This window comes from Meles meles, chromosome 4, assembly GCF_922984935.1.
Source record: "Meles meles chromosome 4, mMelMel3.1 paternal haplotype, whole genome shotgun sequence".
NCBI lineage: Eukaryota > Metazoa > Chordata > Mammalia > Carnivora > Mustelidae > Meles > Meles meles.
Window position 1 is genome coordinate 46,897,151 of NC_060069.1, and position 23,383 is coordinate 46,920,533.

At 41.3% G+C, this 23,383-nt stretch overlaps 1 protein-coding gene and 1 pseudogene across 1 annotated transcript in view; one reads left to right on the forward strand and one right to left on the reverse strand.

Annotated features, from left to right (window-relative positions):
• The window catches only part of ATP13A5 (ATPase 13A5), a 100,824-nt gene that overhangs the window by 43,805 nt on the left and 33,636 nt on the right, over positions 1-23,383 (forward strand). Inside the window, exons 12-20 of the mRNA XM_046003647.1 lie at positions 2,908-3,096; positions 6,751-6,812; positions 8,860-9,010; positions 11,270-11,356; positions 12,480-12,636; positions 14,577-14,694; positions 18,744-18,868; positions 19,679-19,839; positions 22,284-22,409. Of these exons, the coding sequence (XP_045859603.1) occupies positions 2,908-3,096; positions 6,751-6,812; positions 8,860-9,010; positions 11,270-11,356; positions 12,480-12,636; positions 14,577-14,694; positions 18,744-18,868; positions 19,679-19,839; positions 22,284-22,409 (1,176 nt within the window). The remainder of the gene's footprint in view (positions 1-2,907; positions 3,097-6,750; positions 6,813-8,859; positions 9,011-11,269; positions 11,357-12,479; positions 12,637-14,576; positions 14,695-18,743; positions 18,869-19,678; positions 19,840-22,283; positions 22,410-23,383) is intronic.
• LOC123941002 lies at positions 15,163-15,330 on the reverse strand (annotated as a pseudogene).

Consider the following 23,383-nt stretch of genomic DNA (forward strand, 5'->3'; position numbering starts at 1 on the left):
AATTTTACTTCATTGTAATTACTTTAATTAAATTTAATTTAACTAACTTGATTATTTGATTAATTTCAATTTAAGTACCCATATGTGGTTAGTGAAAATTGTATTGAATGACACGGCTACAAAAAGTTGCAAAGTTCATGGTCCTTTCACCATTTTGATGAGAATGAGAGGTTACTGTATGTGTGGCATTTGCAATACCCAAGCTTCAGAGGTAATACATGCTTCTCAAGTCTGATAGGATGGAGGGGACTTAGTCAATCATACCAGAGAGCAGAAAGGGCATACTAATTAGAGTGAGCAAAGGACAAAGCAAGAAATGCAGATGTGTCTTCTGGAACCAGTAAGCAACTGAGACATTAAGTCTAGCAAGGTAGAAATAGGTCACATTGAAGGGACTCTTGAATTCCATGCCTAGAAATTTAGGATTATTTGAGAATATTGAAATATTTGAGTGCGTACATTGTCCAAGACATATCTGATAGATAGACTATGTAGGCAATGAATTGCTCTGTGTTCTGCTGGGTTCTGAAATGGAATTAAATGTCCACTTTTGCAGGGGTTCCTGGGTGGCTCAGTCAGTTCAGGGTCCAACTCTTGATTTCAGCTCAAGTCATGATCTCAGTTGTGAGATCGAGCCCTGTGTCAGGCTCCACACTCAGCTCCTGATATTCTTTCTCTCCCTCTGTCCTCCCATTTTCTTTCTCCCCACTCACACACTTTCTCTTAAAAAGAATAAAAATGATAAATGTCCACTTTTACAGAACTGTATGCAGCATGGATCCCCACTTTCTTTTAAGCTTCATGGTATCTGGTTTCATTTGAATGTCCCTCTTAATAGTTGTGTTGGCTGGACAGAGAAGTAGATGACCTCTGAAGTCCTTTCTGGTCCTGAGAGTCTGATTCTGTGGTGAATTGTGAGGTCCTTTCTGTAAGACATATTAGGATCTTAAGAATGTGGGCTCACAGGGAAGAAGAAAAAATTATGAATAAAAGGATCCAAACATAGATATGAAACTGGGTCTGGGTGACCTAATTACAATGCCCAAATTGGTAACTTTAGTGCATTCTATGTGTGTGTTATTGGGGAGAAGGGTAAATATTGCTGTAGAGTCACAAGAACTTCCAGGCAATGTTCATGCTCACATTTGCGCTTTGGGTAGTCATTTCAGCCGGATATAAGCCCCCAGGGAGTATTTCTAGGTCAGGAGAGGGCAAAGTAAGCCATGGTGTATTGGTACCAGTAGAATAGATCCTGAAAAGAGCTCCACAGCCTATTGAAGCCAATGGGGCTGGAACTTGAGGCAATGTGCCAGTTTTATATGGGGAGCAGGAGTGTTGAGCAAGAAAACAAGTAAAAAGTCCCTGCAGTATGTCTAAATGGGGAGGATTGCTACTTTGGGAATGAAGATTTCCTGGGTGAGACTCAGCATCCAATATACACCAAAATAATGACACTAATCACAAACCCCATCTTCTTGGTCATAACCTGTGGCCCTGTTGGCTGCTTCTATCTGTACTGGCTCAGGACTTGACAGGGCTGAGTCCTCAGGGTGAACACTCCACAGCTGTAATTGGAAAAAGCAGAAGTTGATGGATTTTGTAATAAACTTGAGATTGAACCAATGATGTATTGAGCAGGCATTGTTACTGAACTTGAACCTGAGTTTCCAGTACTCAAAAGAGGACTTTATGGCTAAAATTATGTTTGATTTCATCAAAATCTAGGGTAAAGCCAATAGTATCCAAAGTATTTGAAACATACAACAAACCACCTTGTGATTTGATCTTGGCTCCACTCTCATCAGTCATGTGAATTTCTGCAGACTTGACTGGGATCCTGACTTGATGAGAACTGGCCTAGTAACACAACACAATGGTCACGTATTTGTACCCTGGAGTGGGACAGACTAGGGTTTAGATCCTCACCATTTAATTAGCAGGTAGATTGAGAAAGTTATTTAATTTTTTAAGCCTTGGTTTCCTTATCTGTTAAATAGAAAAAAATAACAGTATTTACAACATAAGTTTGCCATGAGAAATCACTAAATAATATATGTAGATTAACACAATGCCTGCCCCAGAGCATGAGTGGTGAGAGCAAAGTATTTTTAGTATTGACCTCCCTATAACAGATAACACATGCTGAGATCTTAGCAGAATCTTGGTCATCATCTTTAACAGGTCACCATTTCTTTCTTTTTTTTTAAGATTTTATTTATTTGATATATAGAGAGAGATCACAAGTAGAGAGGCAAGTAGAGAGAGAGGGGGAAGCAGGCTTCCCGCTGAGCAGAGAGCCGGATGTGGGGCTCGATCCCAGGACCCTGAGATCATGACCTGAGCCGAAGGCAGAGGCTTAACCCACTGAGCCACCCAGGCGCCCCCAGGTCACCATTCATTTCTTATATGTGCTGGGTACCTCCTCTATGTCAGAAACTGTGCTAAGGCTCTGTATCTAGAAATGATGAACTTGAAAATGACTTCAAAAATGTATAAGCTAAAGCTGCTTCCCCAAAGGAGTTTGGAAGTTTTTGAGAGAGATTTATAACCTAAATATCAAGCCAGTGTGTGAATTGTTACAAATTTAAGGTGGTCTCTGTACCTGGGAGTCCAGACAGTGTGTTATGATGAGCAGAGGAAGGACGGTGCTCTGGGTGGAGAGAGAGAATGCGAAGTGATAAGAAACAGAATCAGCCAAGGGCAGGCTGGACATAGAGTAGGGATCAGAATCCCCTTTTGTTCTCTGTGGGAGACAACTTGTCCATTCCTCGGCACACCCAAGAGAGCTCTTAGTCCCACCAAGAAAGCCAGATCACTTTGAATACTCTTGTGGTATTATAGGAGATGGGGCCAGAAAGGGTGCCAGCCTGCTCTGCTGAGCTAACCTGTATGTCCCTCCCTCCCCAGGCTTCTTCAAGAGATACCACGACCATGGCCCTGCTCCTCTTCACCGTAACTGTCCCTCCTGTGCTGCCAGCTGCCCTGACCACAGGCATCGTGTATGCACAAAAGAGGCTGAAGAAAAAGAAAATCTTCTGTATCTCCCCACAGAGAATCAATATGTGTGGGCAAATAAACCTCGTGTGCTTTGACAAAGTATGATCTAAACTTTCCAGGTTGGAGGTTAATGATTTCAAGGTACAGCAGAGCCAGAAAAGGACTCCAAGAACGCTTGGCTCACTGCACTCATTTTACCGATGGGAACACTGAAGCCAGAGACGGTCAGACAGCGAGCTAGCATGAGACCATGTTCTAGAAGACCACTCTACTGAGTCCTAAGGAAGTGGTTTAGCTATCACATCATGAATTCCTTTCCTACAAAATTTAATATTTTTGTGCCCATGTTGGGTTTTAAAACAGTCTCCTATTATAAAAATTTCTATGGCTGACTTTTCAGACAAAAAATGTTGGGACATTTCTGTTCCCTGAAGTGCTTTGTTTGTCCTGTGCTTCATTGAGCATATTCCCCTTCATTTCCTCTGTTTCTTTTAAGGAAAGGGAGGGAGGGGACCATGGCTATGTTTATGTACTCAGTTCTTCCTTTCTCCTTTGATCCTCAGGTTAGCAAAATTCCACACTAGCGAATATATCCCTGTGCTTAGGGTCCTAGAAGTGGCAGGGGAAAAGTCTGTCTAAATGGGGAGGATTGCTACTCTGGGACAGGTTCTAAGACCCCTTCTGGTGCCTCTCCTGTAGGGGACATGGAGGGACCTCAGCCATAGTTGCCTGCTGTTCAGATCCTGCCTCTGCTTGGGCAGGTCAATTTAACTGCTATAACACAGTGGACCTGGCCTGGTTCTTCCATGTCTCCACTTCATTCTCATTTGAGTAATTGATAAAGGCTTTGCCACTTTTTATCTAATCTGCATTGGCCAAAAGCCCCGTTAATGAGATGTTCCTCGCGCTGCAGAAGTTCTTGCCTTAACTGAGGAAGCAGGTAAGCAGAAGTGTAGACAAGGATAACACAGTGAAATGCATGCTGGAAGAGGTATGAACAAGGCACTGAGGTGAAGTTACCTGCCATGGGTGAGAGGTCACTTTTGAGCCGTTGCTTTGGGTGTTATGCAGAATGGGTCCTGGCCTCAGAAGCAAGCAGTTCAGAAGAACAGTGATATCAGGGCCTTTGGCACATGGGGGACAGAGGACAGTGGGGTGTGGCTAGTTTGGGTGCTGTGTGGTAGGGGATGCAGGTGGAGAGAGGAGTGAGTCCAATTGCTCAGGGCCTGATATGCCAAGCTAAGGACTGGAGTTTTGTTGTGAAGGAGAATGGGGGTCTTACCATTTATTTTAAGAAGATGGGTGACATTGTTGTAGGTGTATTTTAACAGTAACCTCCTTTTAGTTTCAGGACCAGAGAACAGCCCTTGGGAAGTTTTCTGGTAGGGATTCCCAGTACTTATCCAGAAGCCTCACTAGTGCCTGTAAAACAAGAGGGAGATTATAAAACACGTTCATTTCATAGTCATCTATTTCTAAAACTAATTCTTCCAGAGGATGTTCATTTTACATCTCACATAAAGTTTTTTTCCTCCACATCCTCATGTGCTCTTTTGCCAGAACAACTGAAGGACTGGTTTGGCAGGCTCGGCCAAACCCAGTGGCACGAGAGCACGTTATAGTGCAAAGAACTCTGGATTGGGAATCATCAAAATGGGAAGTCAGATCCTGGATCTGACACTAAGTTTCTGTGTGATCTTTTAAGAGAAAAAGTTTGAACTCTAATAAACTCTTAAGTGTCTTTCTAGATTTCACATTGTAAAACTCTACCAATATGCTGTGGGAATAAAGCACCCCACAATTAATTGAAGCCCCATCTACTGTTATTTCCATTTTGAAGACATTCACCACTGGGCTTCTGCATACATCTGTTCCCATATATTTCTAGTTTATGTTGCTTTGTTACAAAACAAGTTCTCTCTTTTTTTTTTTTTTAAGATTTATTTATTTGACAGATAGAGATCACAAGTAGGCAGAGAGGCAGGCAGAGAGAGAGAGAGGAGGAAGCAGGCTCCCAGCCAAGCAGAGAGCCCGGTGCGGGGCTCGATCCCAGGACCCTGGGATCATGACCTGAGCTGAAGGCAGAGGCTTTAACCCGCTGAGCCACCCAGGCGCCCCCAAGTTCTCTCTTTTCTATCCAGTTCATCCTATGCCTGGGCTAGTATTCATGCTAAGAAGTTTGCTTTCTCTGTCTTACTCCCTTTACAACTGCAACTATAATTTACTTTTCTTTCTGTTCATGTCTAGTTTTATTGTATAAAGATCATTTTCACATAGAGAAATAACACGGTCCCATTTCTATTTTGTTTTGGTATCAATTCTGTTTTAATGTTCAAAACATTGATGTTTAAAAATATAATCTGATCATCAGGAAAACACTTCAGTTTCAATTAAGCTACTAACTTTTTTATGGAAAAACTTAAGAGGATTTGAAATCTAAACACACAGGTTGGGACCCTTACAAATCGCAGGAGGGAAATGAAGCAAATAGATTTTTGCTATTGTTCTTCAAGGAATAACTCACACAAAGCATGTTAGCTTTCTGGGAAGTCCAAATGAATTAATGAAACCAAAATTCCTTCATTATTTAATTGGAAGTCCAGTATGGGTTTTGTCTTTCTGCATATTTTGCAAAATTTATTTAACTTTATCTAGACAGGCTGGATTCTGGCTCTTTCTTTTCAACTTGCAGGCCACTGGACCTTGAGGCTGCTCATTTCATTTCTAACCTGATAATGTCCCTTCCCTGTTTACTCAGTTGTAAGAATTGGAAGCATCATAAGCACTTCATTGTAAAGCATTATGCCTATTTTATGTTTTTTTAATGACAGAAATGTCATTGATAGAAGACTAGAAAATTCAGTGTCTTGTACAGAAATGATTTTAAAAGAATGATGACAGAGACCTGGGTGTCAGTATTGAAGGACGCACCCCAGCCCTTTGGTAGTGTTCTGTTTAGCCTTGACAGTGCTGAAGCAGTGTGGCCTCATGCTTACTCTGGGTGTTGGCTTCTTGCATAAAGACACCAGCGTCTGTAATTAATAGTGGACTCTGAAGCAATGAGCAAATTCAAAGTGCTGTGATAGTACTTAGTTTCATGTAGCTTTCTCTGTTACATTATGTGACAAATATTCTCATAACACACCAAATCAGATTCTCCCAACCATTTTCCTCTTGATCTGACAATAAAACTCTTTCATGGGCATTAATGAATATTTATTATTAATACTTCATTATCTCCAAATTCTCAAAGTCCTTTATCGACATTTCATTATCAATTTGGACAGTCACCATGTCACCCATATTTTATAAAATTGCTATGAACCAGATGGCACACTATGAACTAAATCATCTTGAAAAGAAAGAAAAAATTCAGAGCTCTGCTTTAGAAAGACAGCAAGTGCCAACTGAAAAGTCAGACTCGCACTGATTCTTATTGGATTTCCATTCCCTGAACATCTACCGTTGAACAATAGCAAGTACAATAAGCACACAAACAAACCACTCGCATTTTATTGTAATGACTAGTATCTCGAGTCATTTAATGATCAACATAGGCTTTGGGGGAATCATTTGTTACTTGCTGATTCTTTCCTTCAGGTACCCTTCTCTGACTTAAAATTTGATGTTTACAAAGAAGGGCTTTGGACAACTAGATCTACTTTGATTTCTTAGGAGCTTGGGTTTTGTTTAAGTCATGATATAAGTAAAAGCTCTAAAACTTATGTTAACACCAATTCTAATTTCTTCCAGACTGGCACTCTTACAGAAGATGGACTGGACCTCTGGGGGACTGTCCCAGCTGTTGACAATTGGTAGGTACTTTAGCAAAGGTGGACTGTGGGATTTGTGTGTCTATCTTGGTGCTACTCAGAGCCATCCTTCCAGTGGTGAGGGATGAATGTCACATAAAATATATATAGTAATTTACTAGAACTACTTCCCAATTATTCTAATTTGTTAAATTAAATGAGTTCTAAGTACAGAATCAGGCAAGGAAAGTAGGTCTTCAAACTCCACATGAAAATAGAATGAGCTGAATGAGTAAGGAATTGCATGAATAAAATGGAAGGACAAAGAGTGAAATCAGAACTGTGCTTAATTAAAAACTGCAAAGACTTGCTAGTGGTTAGTGGGTTGGTGGGGGTGGGAGTGGGGAGGAGTCCAGAGAGGAAAAGCTCTGTCTCCTCCCTCATAGAGCTCACATTTCATGGGAAAAACATTCACCTGCCTTCTATGCACAATCCAGGCTGTGGAAAGTGCTACTATTAAGACACACATATCAGTATAGAGAAGAAGAAACAATATTGATTGCTTGATATGCTACACAGTCCAGATTTTAGAATGACAAAATAAATGGTAGAAATTAATTTTGAAAATGAATAGAATGAGGAAAACCACCTGACAAAGATACCACTTGAAATAGAGTCTTGAAACAGGTATGGCTAAAATTTTTATAGACATGGGCTTAAAGTGGCCAGGGAGTGGGGACAGCAATCACAGAGATGCTACCCCAGAATGGAGCTAGAGAGGGGAAGGGAAGCTAGGGAAGCCCTAGCTCCCCTTCCCAGTGGGGATGAGATCTGCCTTCTAAATCCAAGTGCAAATCCCTCAGCACTTAAGCTCTGGATACTCTACTTTGGCTCCAAACATGGCTCAGTCTCTGTCACTGAAGGAGTCATACAGGAGCTCCCCAAGACAGTGATGGGGAGAGTGTAGCTCTGGCACAAGATAACAGCAGACAGGCAGTGAGACATGTGAAGATGCTTGGGTTCAACCCTACTCATGTGCTTCAGCTCCTGGCTGCTCAGATGTCTGGTCCAGGCTTTTGTTCAGACACGTACCACTTTGCCTTCTATTGGCCAGACCAGTGAAAGGAGAATGGGATGTTTGCAGATTTCACCGCTCCTCTTCTTTGCTTTCCCCAAGTAAGCTTTTGGGGAGAAAACTGGATACAGTTACTGTTTGCCTGTAAGATGGGAGGAGGGAAAGCTAAACCCAGCCAATCTATTTGCATAGAGGAAAGTGAACTTCAGATGCTGGATATCCATGCCCAGAGTTTCAGAAATAGGACAAAGGGTGAAGGGCTGAGTCATGAGAAACATTTCACAGTCCAGGTGTGCTTTTACTTGAAGGAAAAAGAAACCAGCAGACAGTCTTCCTTCCAATCCCTGCTACTTCACTGGCCCAGAGACCTCTTGCCTGGAGGTGTGGCTTTCTATAACCTACTCTGAAGAGCTTGCAGGTGTCAGTCTGAGCCTTCCCCTACCACTCCCACCATAGGTTCTGGCTGCAAGTAATCTGACAGAAGTCTCAGTGATTATATCCGAGTGCTCAGACTTTATTACACAGGGCATGGGAGATATGGAAGGATTTGAGCATAAGGTTTACATAGTATTTAAACTCTATGCCGGTAAGATTTAAGGGGCAATCTTGGGGGGGTAGGGGGATAGGAGAAGAATAAATGAAACAAGATGGGATTGGGAGGGAGACAAACCATAAATGACTCTTAATCTCACAAAACAAACTGGGGGTTGCTGGAGGGAGGTGGGATTGGGAGAGGGGGAGCGGGCTATGGACATTGGGGAGGGGAGGCGAACCATAAGAGACTATGGACTCTGAAAAACAACCTGAGGGTTTTGAAGGGTCAGGGGTGGGAGGTTGGGGGAACAGGTGGTGGGTGATGGGGAGGGCACGTTTTGCATGGAGCACTGGGTGTTGTGCAAAAAGAATGAATACTGTTACGCTGAAAAAATTAATAAAAAGGGGAAAAAAAAATTAAAAAAAAAAAAGATTTAAGGGGCAGAATGTGTAAAATGATTTTCTTGAGGACCTTCACTTATTAATCATCTTCTATATCAGTTTTCAAGAAGTCCATAGCTTTGCCTCAGGCGAGGCTTTGCCATGGAGCCCGCTGTGTGCTGCCATGGCTAGCTGCCACTCTCTGATCCTTCTCAACGGGACCATCCAGGGAGACCCACTGGACCTCAAAATGTTTGAGGGCACTGCCTGGGTAAGGTGATAGTTTCTTGGTGCGACTAAATGAGAAAAACTTGAAGATATTCTTACTGGGCGTGGTAAAGCTTTTCTAACTCGGTTGAAACCCAGAGAAGATGTATAACAATATGTGATTGAATGTCTGACTGTTCCCAAATTTCCGGATCTATATGCAAAAGAACTCTATTAATGAGTGCAACATGGAAGTGTTCCACGATCAAAATAATTTGGGGGAACTTCTATTTTAAGAAAGTAAAGTGGATTTCTTAACTATGGGATTTCTTTAATATATTGTGGTACTCTATGAATATTCAAGAATGACTATGATATGCAGCATTTATCAAGCCTACTTGACCACAAAATCTTGACAGGCCAAAACATGGTACAATGAAGCTCTTTAACACCCTCAGAGAAACAGTAGTCTAAAGCAGTGCTATTTAGCATGGTAGTCACTAGCCACATGTAACTATCGACTACTTGACATGTGGCTATGCAACTGAGAAACTGAATTTTCAATTTTATTCACTTTAATTAATTTAAATACAAATAGCCACAAGTGGCTGGTAGCTACTGTGTTAGACAGTATAGGTCTAGACACCAAACTGAAGGTCCCCCACTCCAAATTGGCTCAGTTTTCTGAGGTGAGTGTGAATGGGAGTTGAAGGGTATAATACCATCCTGGTGGCCGTCATGACATGGTGGGCAGACCTCTCAACTCCACCACTTTCTAGCTCTGTGACCCCAAAACCAAAACAAAGACTCTGTGTCTGTTACCTTCATGCGTTCATTTGTGATAATGATGTCTCATTCACAGACTTGTTGCAAGCATTGAGCTTATGAGCCTACAGGGACTCCTTGCATTGTAAAGTGCCCAACGCATGGAAGGCAAACATTTATTCATTCACTATTTAATTAATTACATTATTCTGCTCTCAAAAATAAATTTTAAAACTACTGACAGTGATACATCAACTACAGGACAGTATTTAAACAGAATGGTGAAGGGAAGAAAACAAATGGTTGCAGGGACATGAAATACACCTCACAAAAGATAATTTAAAGATGTAGAGTGAGAAAAGAGCAGCTTTCTAGAAGCCGAAGTAATGAAAGAAGAAACCTGGATAGCAGGGAAATTTCTGATATCAGTAAGTTAAAATTCGAGCATGTGCTGTGGAGAAATTTTTGACATAATGACAAAGCAGTGATCATTTTCCTGGATCTTACAGGGGAGTAATTGGTGTAATCCTTATAAACAATGTCTTTAGCAGCATCATTTGAGCTGACACAATGATGAGCTGCTTAGGGTCAATATTTACTGTATGTGACTTTGATCCTGGTTCTGACAGTGCCTCTTCTTCATCGAGGGGGTTTGATCTGTTTGTATAAATAACTTATAAGTTGGGGTCTTGCATGGAAACATAAATCTTTAGTATTAGCTCTATAAGAAGAATTGTCTTTAAGAACAGTGGTATCCACCCCAAACAAAGCATGAAAGTGCAAGGTGATTCACTGAGTTTAAAGCTGGGTGAGAAGCAGCCTCCAGTTAAATATCCTTTGGTGGTTAGGAACCTTTCATGAAACATAAGGGGGGGGGACTTCCTTGTATACTCTAAGAATTTTAGCTCTAAAAGGGATATCAGAATATTTTTCAGGAGAAATTTGAGACCTGGAGAAATGGAGTAATGTTCCCAAGGTTAAATAGGTAAGTGAAAGAGCAAAGGCCAGATGTAGTCTCCTATTTTCTGATTTGTACAACAGATTTGTACAATGGATGGCCTTTTCCATATTTTTGGTTAATATCAGTTTCTCAGATGATATAACTTACACTGTTTAACATCCAAGGTATACAAACCATTTTCAAATATGCATTCTAATTTGCTAGGAACTAAGTTGCTAATTCTCTAGCTAACCAATTTGTTTAGTAACATAAATATACAATAAGAAATAACCCCATGTTTATCTCAGGATCATGTTTATCTGAGGGCTAATGTGCTCAGCTCTATTAGAGGGTCGATCTCTACTTAAACTCTCATTCAGTTACTAGACATACTAATTAGGAAGAGCCATTGGTGGGCTTTTTGACATTCTACAATAACATCCTTAATCTAAATCAATGCAACAGAAATTTGACAATGATGGTATTCAGATAATTGTCCTAGAAGAGAAGACATGTGAAAGGGGCTTTGAAAAGATTCAAGTGCTACACAAATGAGAGGTATTTCTTTCTTCTTATTTTTCTCTAAGGAATCTTATGAATGTTTTCATTTTAAAACAGATAATGGAAGATTGCAATGCAGCTTATGGCAAATTTGGGATGTCAGATTCAAACATCGTAATAAAACCAGGACCAAAAGCCAGTTGGGTATGATTTGCTTTTTTAAATCAAATGGTTTTTTTCTCCTTGAAATTGGTAGATTTCTTCTGACTTTCACATATTTTTTTTCCATTTTATTTATTTTTTCAGCGTAACAGTATTCATTCTTTTTGCACAACACCCAGTGCTCCATGCAAAACGTGCCCTCCCCATTACCCACCACCTGTTCCCCCAACCTTCCACCCCTGACCCTTCAAAACCCTCAGGTTGCTCCAACATCCCACCCCTGACCCTTCAAAACCCTCAGGTTGTTTTTCAGAGTCCATAGTCTCTTATGGTTCGCCTCCCCTCCCCAATGTCCATAGCCCGCCCCCCCTCTCCCAATCCCACCTCCCCCCAGCAACCCCCAGTTTGTTTTGTGAGATTAAGAGTCATTTATGGTTTGTCTCCCTCCCAATCCCATCTTGTTTCATTTATTCTTCTCCTATCCCCCTACCCCCCCATGTTGCTTCTCCATGTCCTCATATCAGGGAGATCATATGATAGTTGTCTTTCTCCGATTGACTTATTTCACTATCACGTATTTTTATATTCCTATTATTTTGCCTTCTCCTAACAGTATGCATAGGTTTCCTCATTCCTTCACTCCTGAATATATCCTTTAATTTATTAATGAATCTGTCCTTTAATTTATTCAACAAATACGCTAGAGCACTATGCTATGTGCTAAAGACAGAGTGAATTCAGAGCTAGACGTGTTGGCCTCTGTGTTGGAGGAATATGTGGGTGGGTAGAAAAATCCATATAGGTGCAAATGAGTGCAAGATAATGTGTCAAGTTCTATAATAAAGGCCGAAGAAAGAGCTACATGTGTCCAGAGGTGGGAGTGAATATGTTTCTGAGAGAGAGAGAAGCATCACAGATGAAGTGACCTGTTAACTTTGCCTGGAAGGTAATTAGGATTTCCCCAGGCAGCCATGGGGAAGGGCCCTGCAGAGGGGACAATTTGATGAGGGAATCGCCTTAGAGACAGTCAGGAAAGTATCAATGTTGTGACAAATACACCAATTCGTTATGTCCCTGGGTTTCTGCAGAGCAAACCCTATTGGTGTGCACCTGCTAAATTTCACTTACAGGCATCTTAAGCTCCCCTTTCTTGGTGCTCTCGCAGAGTCCTGTGGAAGCCATAGCCATCTTGCGCCAGTTTCCATTCTCCTCAAGTCTGCAGAGGATGTCTGTGGTCACTCAGGTGTCTGGGGAGGATCACTTCCATGTCTACATGAAGGGTGCCCCAGAGATGCTGGCCAAGTTCTGCAAGCCTGAAACAGGTACTCATTTAACTGACCCTGTTCGCTTTTAGGAGGTAAAATATTTCAGAAATCCAAATACATAAAACACAAAAGTCTAAATCAATGAATACATTTGATAAGGCAGAGGTTGAGAATTTCAAGGCAGAAAGGCAGAGAGTAAATATCTGACTTCGGTCCATCCAGAAAAGTCCAACCACAATGGGGTGTCAGGGAAGGAGATACGAAGCAGACATCAGGAGCCAAAACAGGAAGCTATATAAGGATCTCCAGAAGGGCAAGAATGAGGAGCATGCTCTGGGAACCAACAGGACAGGTATGGACCCTGCACTCATCCTGCGGCTGGGGTGCTCCACCCGCCCCCTCCAGGGGCTGATACCACATAAGCGCTTGTGCAGATCAATGGAAGGAGAATATAGACAAGATAAATCTCTTACCAAAAAAAGTGATTAGAGTGAATTAGATGGTATTAGAGCAATGTAATTGATCATTTTCACAGCAATTTCCTCTTTCTGGGACAGATTTTGAGTTGATTTGTATTGTTTCTTAGTCTTATAAATACATGCACCCTCTAAGCGGCAGCCCAGATTTGTAAGAATATTGTTGCATTCAAATGAGTTCATTTGGATAAAATTGGTCTTTTTCTCCTGATTTTCATTTTTTTCTCCTTATGATTGCTGATAGCCATCAACTTGTGCACACAATTCTAGATTTGGCAAATGATTGCTTTAACTTCTGCCTCCTACTTAGAGCCATTTTTACCTTGGAAGCGGCCCCTTTTCTCTGACTTTGATCTTTCTCAGAGCTCTCATTACCTCTATCACTCTATGCTTCACAGACTGATGTCCTATATTTTGCGGTTTAATTTTTTTTTTCCTCACAGATACAAGTGAGTATCTTCTTGAAATTCTAACCGATGACTATTGCCCCTGTTCTGTTGTGAGGGTTTGGGCCTGTCACTTCTCACCTCTCAACCTTCTGGTAGAACTTTCAATTTTTCTTATTGTTCTTATCTCAGATCTTTGACATAGGCTAATAAGGACTACAGTGATTTCTCCCCCTGTATTTAAGAAAGGGAGAGAACCAGGATCTTCCTCGATCCTCGCCTCCTGGAACATTTTAGAACTACAGAAAGTCAGAGCTGAATGGGGACATAGAGTTCCGTATTCCCTCATTCTATGGACGGAGAAATGAAAGTATAGAAGAGAGACCTAACAAGCCCAAGGTCAGAGATCTAGTTAATGGTAGTGTGGAGACTAAAAATTAGGTGTTTTGTTACCTAAGCCACAATATACTTCCATTATGCTGTGCTTCTTTTTAATACCCTTATAGGCATTCTACAAACCATGAAGATTTTGTAAGTATTTTAACGATAGTTATGACTACTATGCCAAAATACACAAATGTTGGCATTGTATCATCTGTCATCCAAAGCAGGGACTGGACAGCTTTTCTGCAAAGAACCAGGTAGAAAATATTTTAGGTTTTGTAGGCTACATGGTATTGTGTCAACCACTAACCCTGCCATTGTGACTCCAGAGTAGTCATAAATGGTAACCAAATGGGCATGGCTACATTTCATTTTGATAAAACTTTATTTTAAAAAACAAGTAATGGGCCAGGTTTGGCCAGTAGTTTGCTGACTTCTAGTCTAGAGGATTGGCTGTTTCCCTCGTTTCACCCACGTAGACTCAGTCCTGAGGCCTGTCCTTATTCAACCTAGCCAGGGGATTTGACACCCAGTTGATGACCCAGTGTTACTTTGGCGTTCATTTCTGTCAGAATAATAAGATCACACGAATGAAGTTGTTTGTGGCTTTTAGCTGGAGCTTTAGTTTTTCTATTAAAGTGTTTTCTGGAGTTTTAAAACAAGGTACAGTGACTGGATCCCAGAGTCTTGTTTAGGAGCTGGGTAGCCTTCAGTGTGACCTTACGTTTACCTCTTTCCTCTCACCTGACAGTACCCAAGGATTTCCCACAGAAACTGAGGAATTATACAGTACAAGGCTTCCGTGTTATTGCCCTTGCCCATAAAGACTTGAAGATGGAGAAGCTTTCAGAATTACAGAATTTAGCCCGGTAAGGAACTCAGAAATCAGCACTAGAGCAGGCTCTGTGTGCATCAAGTAAGTGAATGCTGGAGACAGACAGGACAGCTCAAATCACAGGGAAGCTTCCTGGAGATGGAGACTCATCTCCTCCAATCTCCTAATTTGGAGATAGGTGACTCTAAGCCACACTGGGAAAGACTTGCTGAAGTCAAAATGCCGGTTGGAGGTAGAACAAGGATGGCAGTCCAGATCTCCTGACTCCCAGGCGCCAGTGAGCTATCTCTGCCCTACATCCCAACATCCCATCAAAAATAACCAACACTCCTTCAGCCTTGGAACATTATGTGGCTGACTGACTGGGGTCCCATCTCCTTGAAAGAAGGAGACAATGGGCATGTGACAGACCTCGAGCATCCTTCCGACCTGGCTTCTTCCAGGGCTCAGTAGTACATCTCTCTCAGTTCTGGAGAGATAGTGTGTACAAGTTGAGTTATATGAAATAGAATTCAGTATTCTTCATTACATTAAGGGTATAAATCATCCTCATTAGAGGATAATCTGCAGATTCTTTTTTTTTTCTTTTAATGTTTCTCAGTTTTTCAATTAGCAATAATCGCGCCTCGGATAAACCTCATTGGCTACGATACTGCCACTGCGCAAAGCTTGTTTCTTAGTTTTTAAAGGTTATTTTTGAATTGTCTAAGACAAAGGAATAGTGAAATACTGTGGAACATTGAATAACAAATTATCTATGCATTATTATCTTTGACTTTGTGTTGCTGATAGAGAGACCCTCATTTATATACAATTAGCACCTTTGCATAAGATGTGGATATCCTTGGTTCAGTGTAACTATTTGCAACCTATGTCAATCTGCTCTAATGGAATCATTGTCTCTTCTTTACACTGTGTCTATTTCCCTCATCTCTAAAGTGTAGGATTGGATGATCTTCAAGGAGACTTTCAACCATGACATTTTATTCTTCTAAATAGAATTGCAAAGATCATTTTGAAAAAAATGAATGGCACTGTCAGATTTAATATTCAAGGTGTTAGCTATTCTTAAGCAAGCATGAAGACCCATTACACACAGGATTTTGTAATTTTTCATGACAAAAAAATTTTAATAACAAAGCTAGGGTTATGTGTGAAGAAAAAAATTGATGTATTTAGACAAGGAGGATAGCCATCACTCAGCTGCCACATACTAGTACAGCTGTGATGCTCTCATTTAAAAGTAACTAGTGAGATAGCTATTATTATAAATATAACAAAATAAGAAAGTGGTGATATAATGTGCTAGATTTCCAACCATCTCACATTTTCATAGAGAATATCAACCCCCTACTATGCTTCTTAAAATTTAGTTACTATTTTCAAACAGAGAAAAGGAAAAGTGTTTTGAGTTTTAGCACAATCAAATTATATTTAGCAAAGTTTCCCAATCAGGAAAATCAAAAACTTCTTTAAAAAATAGTATCATAAAAGGGAAGTAGAAGAGTTTCTTTTTTTAAGGAAAAACAAAACTAGAAAACAGAAGCAGGGCTTTTTCAAAATTCCCTCTTTCATTGGTTTAGCAAATTTCTATTGAGCTTGACTCTGTGTGATGCTCTTCAAGACACTGAAAATTCAGAAATGAATAAAACAAAATCTTTGCCTTCAGAAGTTTATATCCTAATTGGGGGAGATAGATAATAATGCCATTTTACATGGGGTGATCAGCGAGTCCACTGAGGAGGTGACATTTTAACAGAAAAATGCATAAAGTAGGGGAGCAAAGCACGTGGATATCCGGAGGAAGAGCATTGCAGGCAATAGGAAGAGCGGGCACAGCCCTGACACAGGATCTTGCTGAGAATGTGGCAGAGTAAAAAGAGGCCTAAGTGCCTGAATTGGTGAAAGACAGAAGAGTCATAAAATAGAGATCAAAACCAGAATAAACTGGTGACAAGATTTCTGGATGTTTCTTTTAGTTCTAGGTAATTAGAAAATATTAGTCCAATCTGTAATAGAGACTCATGAAGTTAAATGATGGGAATTTAGCATAATATGTATTAGATAGATCTTCTTTTATAATATTCTCCTGAGGTCACTAAGGCATGATTCATATCTAATTATCTGAGTATTCACCAAAGTGCCTACTATTAGGTCTAAAACAGAGTAATTATTTGGTGGATGGACTTTTGAATGAAGATGTAGTAACTTGCTCTCTACTCCAGAGAGAAGTTTCTTCACCATGTTCCCATCTAAGTTTGAGTTATATTTTTCACCAGGACATCCAACTCTGATCTTTTTCTTTCTCATGTGTCTATTTCCTCTTCCTCCCAGTTCTACCAACATGATAGAAAAGAAACAATATCAAAGAAAACCAGACAAGCAATAATTGCAGATGAGAGATTTCTGTACGTTTCTGTAAGATTTGAAGTGGGGCCGGGGGAGAGGAGAGGCAGCTGAATCAGCAGATGGAAGAAGTATAGTCTACACCACGCAGAAAGAGAGATGTCAGGAGAGGGAAGTTGCTTCACCCTGTGGAAGCTGAGAGGCTGAGACTCAGCTCTGTCATATACTGTGGAAGATGGAGGTGAGACAGGACCCAACATCAGGGTTGACTGACCATAATCTCCCTCTCCTTCTTCAATCTTAACTCCTCTCTGGACAGGATAAGAAACAATATAAGATTTTGTAGCAACGTGGACGGGACTGGAAGAGATTATGCTGAGCGAAATAAGTCAAGCAGAGAGAGTCAATTATCATATAGTCTCACTTATTTGTGGAGCATAACAAAGAACATGGAGGACATGGGGAGATGGAGAGGAGAAGGGAGTTGAGGGAAATTGGAAGGGGAGATGAACCATGAGAGACTATGGACTCTGAAAAACAACCAGAGGGTTTTGAAGGGGCGGGGGTGGGAGGTTGGGGGAGCCAGGTGGTGGGTATTAAGGAGGGCACATATTGCATGGAGCACTGGGTGTGGTGCAAAAACAATGAAATCTGTTACGCTGAAAAGAAAAAGAAAAAAAAAAGAGATCTTGGTCCCACATTTCCTTTTTTTTTTTTAAATTAATTTATTTATTTTTATTTGCTTATTTACAGCATAACAGTGTTCATTGTTTTGGCATCACACCCAGTGCTCCATGCAGTACGTGCCCTCCCTATTACCCACCACCTGGTTCCTCAACCTCCCACCCCCCCCCTCCTGCCGCCCCTTCATAACCCTCTGGTTGTTTTTCAGAGTCCATAGTCTCTTATGGTTCATCTCCCCTTCCAGTTTCCCTCAACTCCCTCTCCTCTCCATCTCCCCATGTCCTCCATGTTATTTGTTATACGAGTAGCTGCGCTCCCCTGCTAGAACCTCCAAACAAGCTCTCAAGGTCCCACATTTCCTTTTTAAAAGGTCTTCATTTCTGAGGAGTTGTCCCACATAATGAATGTAACCCAGTTAGATTCCAAGCTTCCAATTTCAAATTCTGAAGACTTTTCAAATGTTTGGCTGATGTCATGTATTTTCTGGAGGTTACAGATGGAGGTTGAAATGAATGATTCCATATTTGACTATTACCATAGTATTTCATATGCAGTACATACTTAATCAATGTCTAAAATAATTACAAGGTAAAAAAAACTATTTGAAATAAATAAATATATATATGATTAATATGACATGTATATATGATTAATAAAAGTTTTTAAAAACAACAAAAGAGTTGTTAGATAAGCACATTAAAAATAGAAGTTTTTTAAAACAACAAAAGTTGTTAGATAAGCACATTGTTTTTAAAAAGGAAACCAAACCAGTCTTGAAGGAACTGAGTGAAGCCTGCATCAGGACGGTGAAACTGGGAGAAGTTGCTAAAAGATATAGAAGTGCTTTCCTCTGGGAAGCCAAAGGGGAGAGGGTGTCTGGAGACAGGAACTATTGGTTTTCATCACAAGCTTTGGGTTCTTTCTTTCCAATTTTTAAAACATATGCATATGTTACATTGATAAAACTTAGCTTTGTTTAAAAGGAAGAAATAAAGTTCAATTGTCAAAACTACATAAATAAGCTTTAAAATTGATTTTCTCCTGAATCCAAAGAGAGAAAGCAGAGTCAGAGTTGACATTTCTGGGACTTCTCATAATGGAGAATCGCTTGAAAAAGGAAACCAAACCAGTCTTGAAGGAACTGAGTGAAGCCCGCATCAGGACGGTGATGATTACTGGTGTGTGTTTCTGGAGGCCTGAAACATTCAATGTATCCCAGGAATCAGAAAAGACCGTGTGAGCTGAGTGGGTTCAGGTGGCTAAGATAGAAGGAAAAATGCTTAGTTGTCATTTGTTATCTTGGACTCCCATTACCCGAGCCCAAGTGCAGCAGCCCTAATATGACCAAATATTTTGGTGGCAGGGACCATACTTCATGCTCTATGTTTCACGTTCCCTCTCCCTACCTGGGCTTGGCACAATGCTAGTCAGCTCATAGTAAATGTTTAAACATAAGAATAGATATGTGATCACCAGGAATCTTAGTGAGACTTCTGTGTAAAGGGTGTAAAGACTCTACTGGACTGTCCTTCAGGGCTGTGAAGCTGGCAGTCATATGCTGATCTAATCCAAGCACGACGCAGCTTTCAGTGTTCTGTTCTCTGCTTGACAGCAATCCGGATCCCCAAGCTGGTTCCATGCTATCAGAGTGGGCCCACGTTACCTTCAACCAGTCAGGGCTGTCAGTCTCCTGAGATCTGTCATAAAGTGCTTAACCATGTCTTTCTTCAGTCCTGCATGTTTGGGGAATATGCAATGTTCTGGACATGATGTTATTATGGGAGGGAGATGCAGACATAGTTTTTGACCACTAGGGACAGACAAGCTTGGGCAAGAGATGCTGCCAAATGGTTATAAAATAAGGCAGAAAAAGGGAAATGCCCCCAAAGAGCACCAGCAATGTAGTATGGACACTCAGAAGAGGCAGAGCTCAATTCTGGCTGCTGAGAGATTAATACAGAAGCAAGCTAACTCTCTTTGTCATCTAGGTGACAACCTTCAAACAGCTATTACTGTGGCAAAGAATTCTGAAATGATTCCTAGAGGAAGCCAAGTGATCCTTGTTGAAGCCAATGAACCAGAAGATTTTGTTCCTGCCTCTGTGACTTGGCAATTGGTCGAGAACCAAGAGAATGGCCTGGGGAAGAATGTGAGCAAATGTTAGAAGGCCCCTTGGTGGCCTGCCCTGACGGCATATACCCCTGGTCCCAGCAACCTTCTCTCACCATTAGAAGTCACCACGGTCGAAACCCCTTACAGCTGTCCAGAGTTCTGCAATTTGCAAAACGTTTAGCATTTCCACCAGCACGTGTCAGCCCTGGCTGTGCGAAGAAATCACCTGGAAGAGTTTTTAAGCTTCCAGTGCCAAGGCTTTATTGATGAAATCCAAATCTCTATGTTGGGAGCTTGCAGCAGCCTTTTTCTCCCCAAGATTCTGATATGCAATCGTGGCTGGGAACCAATAATTTGCATCCATATTTCCCATTTGATTTTCACAGTTAGCTTATACAGTTGACAAAATGTTCATTTTGCAAATGAAAAAAACTGAGGCCCAGCAAGGTGAGCTTACCCAAGACACACAACTGGCAAGTTGCAGACTGGGAAATAAAATTTAAGTCAGTCTGATTGCACCCAGATCCACGGGCATTTAGATTGTGCTGTGCCTGTGACATGAAGTTAACAGGTGTTGGGCTTCTCTAGATAGCAAGTTTCTTATGCTTTTGTGAAGAAAATGAGCTGCAGCCTGACATCCCATCCCTAAGTGTAATGCCTCTGCCTACATGGTGAGTTCAAGAAGGTGGTTCTTCAGATGGTAGATTACAAAAATGCTCCCTTCCTTGAGACTGACTAGCCCTTTGGATTGTTACGTGTAGAGCAGGCCTTGTTCAGTATACAAACTGCACAACTGTACAGAGTGACTTTGCCCTTACTTGGCTCAAACCCCTTTGCATTGGCTGTAAAAGATGGCAGCTCCCTCTATGTTTTGCAGATTTCTGGTGCTTATTTCCTTGCAAACTCACTTGCTTCTGTGTCAATACATGTTGCCTCAATTGCACTGTGTGATAAAACTCAAGTCTTCACTACTATTATTTTTTTTAGGGATCAGTCTGCATTAATTTTTTAAAATATTTTATTTACTTGACAGAGAGAAATCACAACTAGGCAGAGAGAGAGAAGTAAGCAGGCCTCCCACGGAGCAGAAAGTCCAATGCGGGGCTCAATCCCAGGACCCTGGGATCACGACCTGAGCCGATGGCAGAGGCTTTAACCCACTGAGCCACCCAGGCACCCCAAGTCTGCATTAATTTTTAACAAACAGTCCATTCACACTACCCATTCACCTGTGTAATACCTTTAGTGAATTTTTAGTTGTTGCTGGGAGAAGTCACATCACAGTCTCAGGCTTTTTCCTCCTCCCTGGCTCCCCACCACACTTTTCTTCTCTAGCTTTTCAGTGAAAATAAAAGGAATTCTCTCTTTACCGCATGTAGAATTCTTTAAGCATATCTTTTATTGGCTGTTTTGCAATGGGGAATGGAAAGGGAGGGCTATATCATTTTGCCTCCTAATTCAGTACATCAAAATATTTTTCTTCCCAAAACAATGCTTTTCCTCAGATGGATCCCTCTAATGAAAAAAAAATGTTCTCACCTTTTATATCACTTGAACTTAGAGTCCTACACTAATATAAAGACCTCGAGAAATGTTGCATTAAAAAGCATGATCAGCGCACCTGGGTGCATGCACCCAGCGCATCTGGGCACCTGGGTGGTCCAGATGGTTAAGCATCTGCCTTCGGCTCAGGTCATGATCTCCAGGGTTGTGGGATCAAACCCCATATTGGGCTCCCTGTTCAGTGAAGTCAGCTTCTCCCTCTCCCTTTCCTCCTGCTCATGTTCTCTCTCTCTGTTTCAAATGAATAAATAAAAATCTTAAAAAAAAAAGTATGATCAACTGTGGGTATGATGAATGCATATGCATTCACTGGGAGCTCTTTTTCGAGGTTGAGCCACGTGGGACACATTGACATACAGAGGGCAGGAGAGAAGGGTTTCAGCAAAGGAGTCAAGCTGGTATAATGGCACCTAGGGTATGCAAGAGATGCTGGCCACTGTGTAGGAATGTGTCACCTGTTGAGGTGGGGAGAACGCAGGTGCTATAAGGAATTAGGCTCCAAAGAAGGAGTCTGGCGCATGATGTGTGAATGAATGAATGAATAGTAAAAGATCTTAGAAAATTAAAGTCTGCATGAAGAGGAGAAGAAAGAGAAGGGAAGAATGTGTTCTGTTCTTCCTTGGAATCGCCAAGTGATACCTTGGAAGGATTTCCTCAGTAGACTGATAGTGCAGGTATTATCTCCTAGGATAGAATCCCAAGCATTATGTTGTCAATGTCTCATATGTTCATATAATTGGGGGAGGACATTGTAAGCATCTTCTTCATCTGTATCTACGTTCCCTGGATAATTACACATTATGTATTTGCTGGTCCTCCCACTGTTACATAACTTAAACATACTTCCTTCTATAAAACATAGGAAAGCAGAAACATTCCCTGAGAACCCATGTGAAAACCATGCTCTTTTGAATTTAGGAAACATACCTTAACATTGGGAACAGTTCAGTGCCTGATGGAGCAAGAGGGAGCTGTTACCATTTTGCAATGAGTGGGAAATCATACCAAGTGATATTTCAGCATTTCAACAGCTTGCTTCCAAAAGTAAGTACTGGTGAAATGAAGTGTTTTGTTTTGCCTCAAATTAGTGAGTCAAAAAAGAAGAGAGAAGTGAAGGTGATAATTAGTGAGATTGTCTCAGATTTAGGGAATATACACCCCCAAAGTGGCACTGTCCCTTCAGAAGTTCCCCAGACCTACCTGGTCCCACATAAGCACATGACCCCTTCTTCAGAGTCTGAGCTCTGGTCCAGCTCCTCACCCCCATGGCCAGCCCAACCTCAGGCTTCCTCCATCTCTCCCTCCCTAGCAGGGAGTACCTCCAAATAGTTCCAAATGTGCTGCCTGTTTTGTGGGTTACCCTCTCTCTAAAAGTCACCAACTCAATGTCAAGCTGAGCTCTATTCCCTGTCCTGTCTGGATTCTTAAATTACAGCAGCAGGAAACAAAGGCTTCATGGTTTATTTTCAAAATCATTTGTTATCTTGTCCTCTGTGTGTCTATTTAGGGTTGTGCTGTCAGTGTGAAGGAGATAAGTGTAAAGCACAAGCTGAGGGCAGCAACCATCTGTTCGCAGTTTCTTGAAAATTCCGTTGCCTTACCAGTCAAGGACCATTGAATCTCAACCCTAGAGGCTTCTAGAAAGCTGTTAGTGTAGTTCCTCCTTGAGGAGATGGGGCAGCTAAGACTCAGAGAGGTTAGGTCCCTTGTGGAAGGTTTGCCCAGCGAGTTGGACCAGAGCTGAGAAAAGAACCTTGGTTCTCTACTCCTCACCTGCTGTTTTTCCGCTACCTATACTGCAATTGTGGAGATGGTGTTTAGTAGAAAACTGTATTTCCTTAAGCATTTTTGTCCCATATGCTCTGCTGCTTTCCAGTTATTAACTCAAGGTTATCCCATTTCAGAAAAATGGCCTGGAAGAAAGCCATAAAGTCGTGATGGGGGATGAAAGTGAAAGCTGAAAAGTAAAGCACTGAGTCCCCTTTCTCCCTGTCTTGACATTTGCGCTAATGACACAC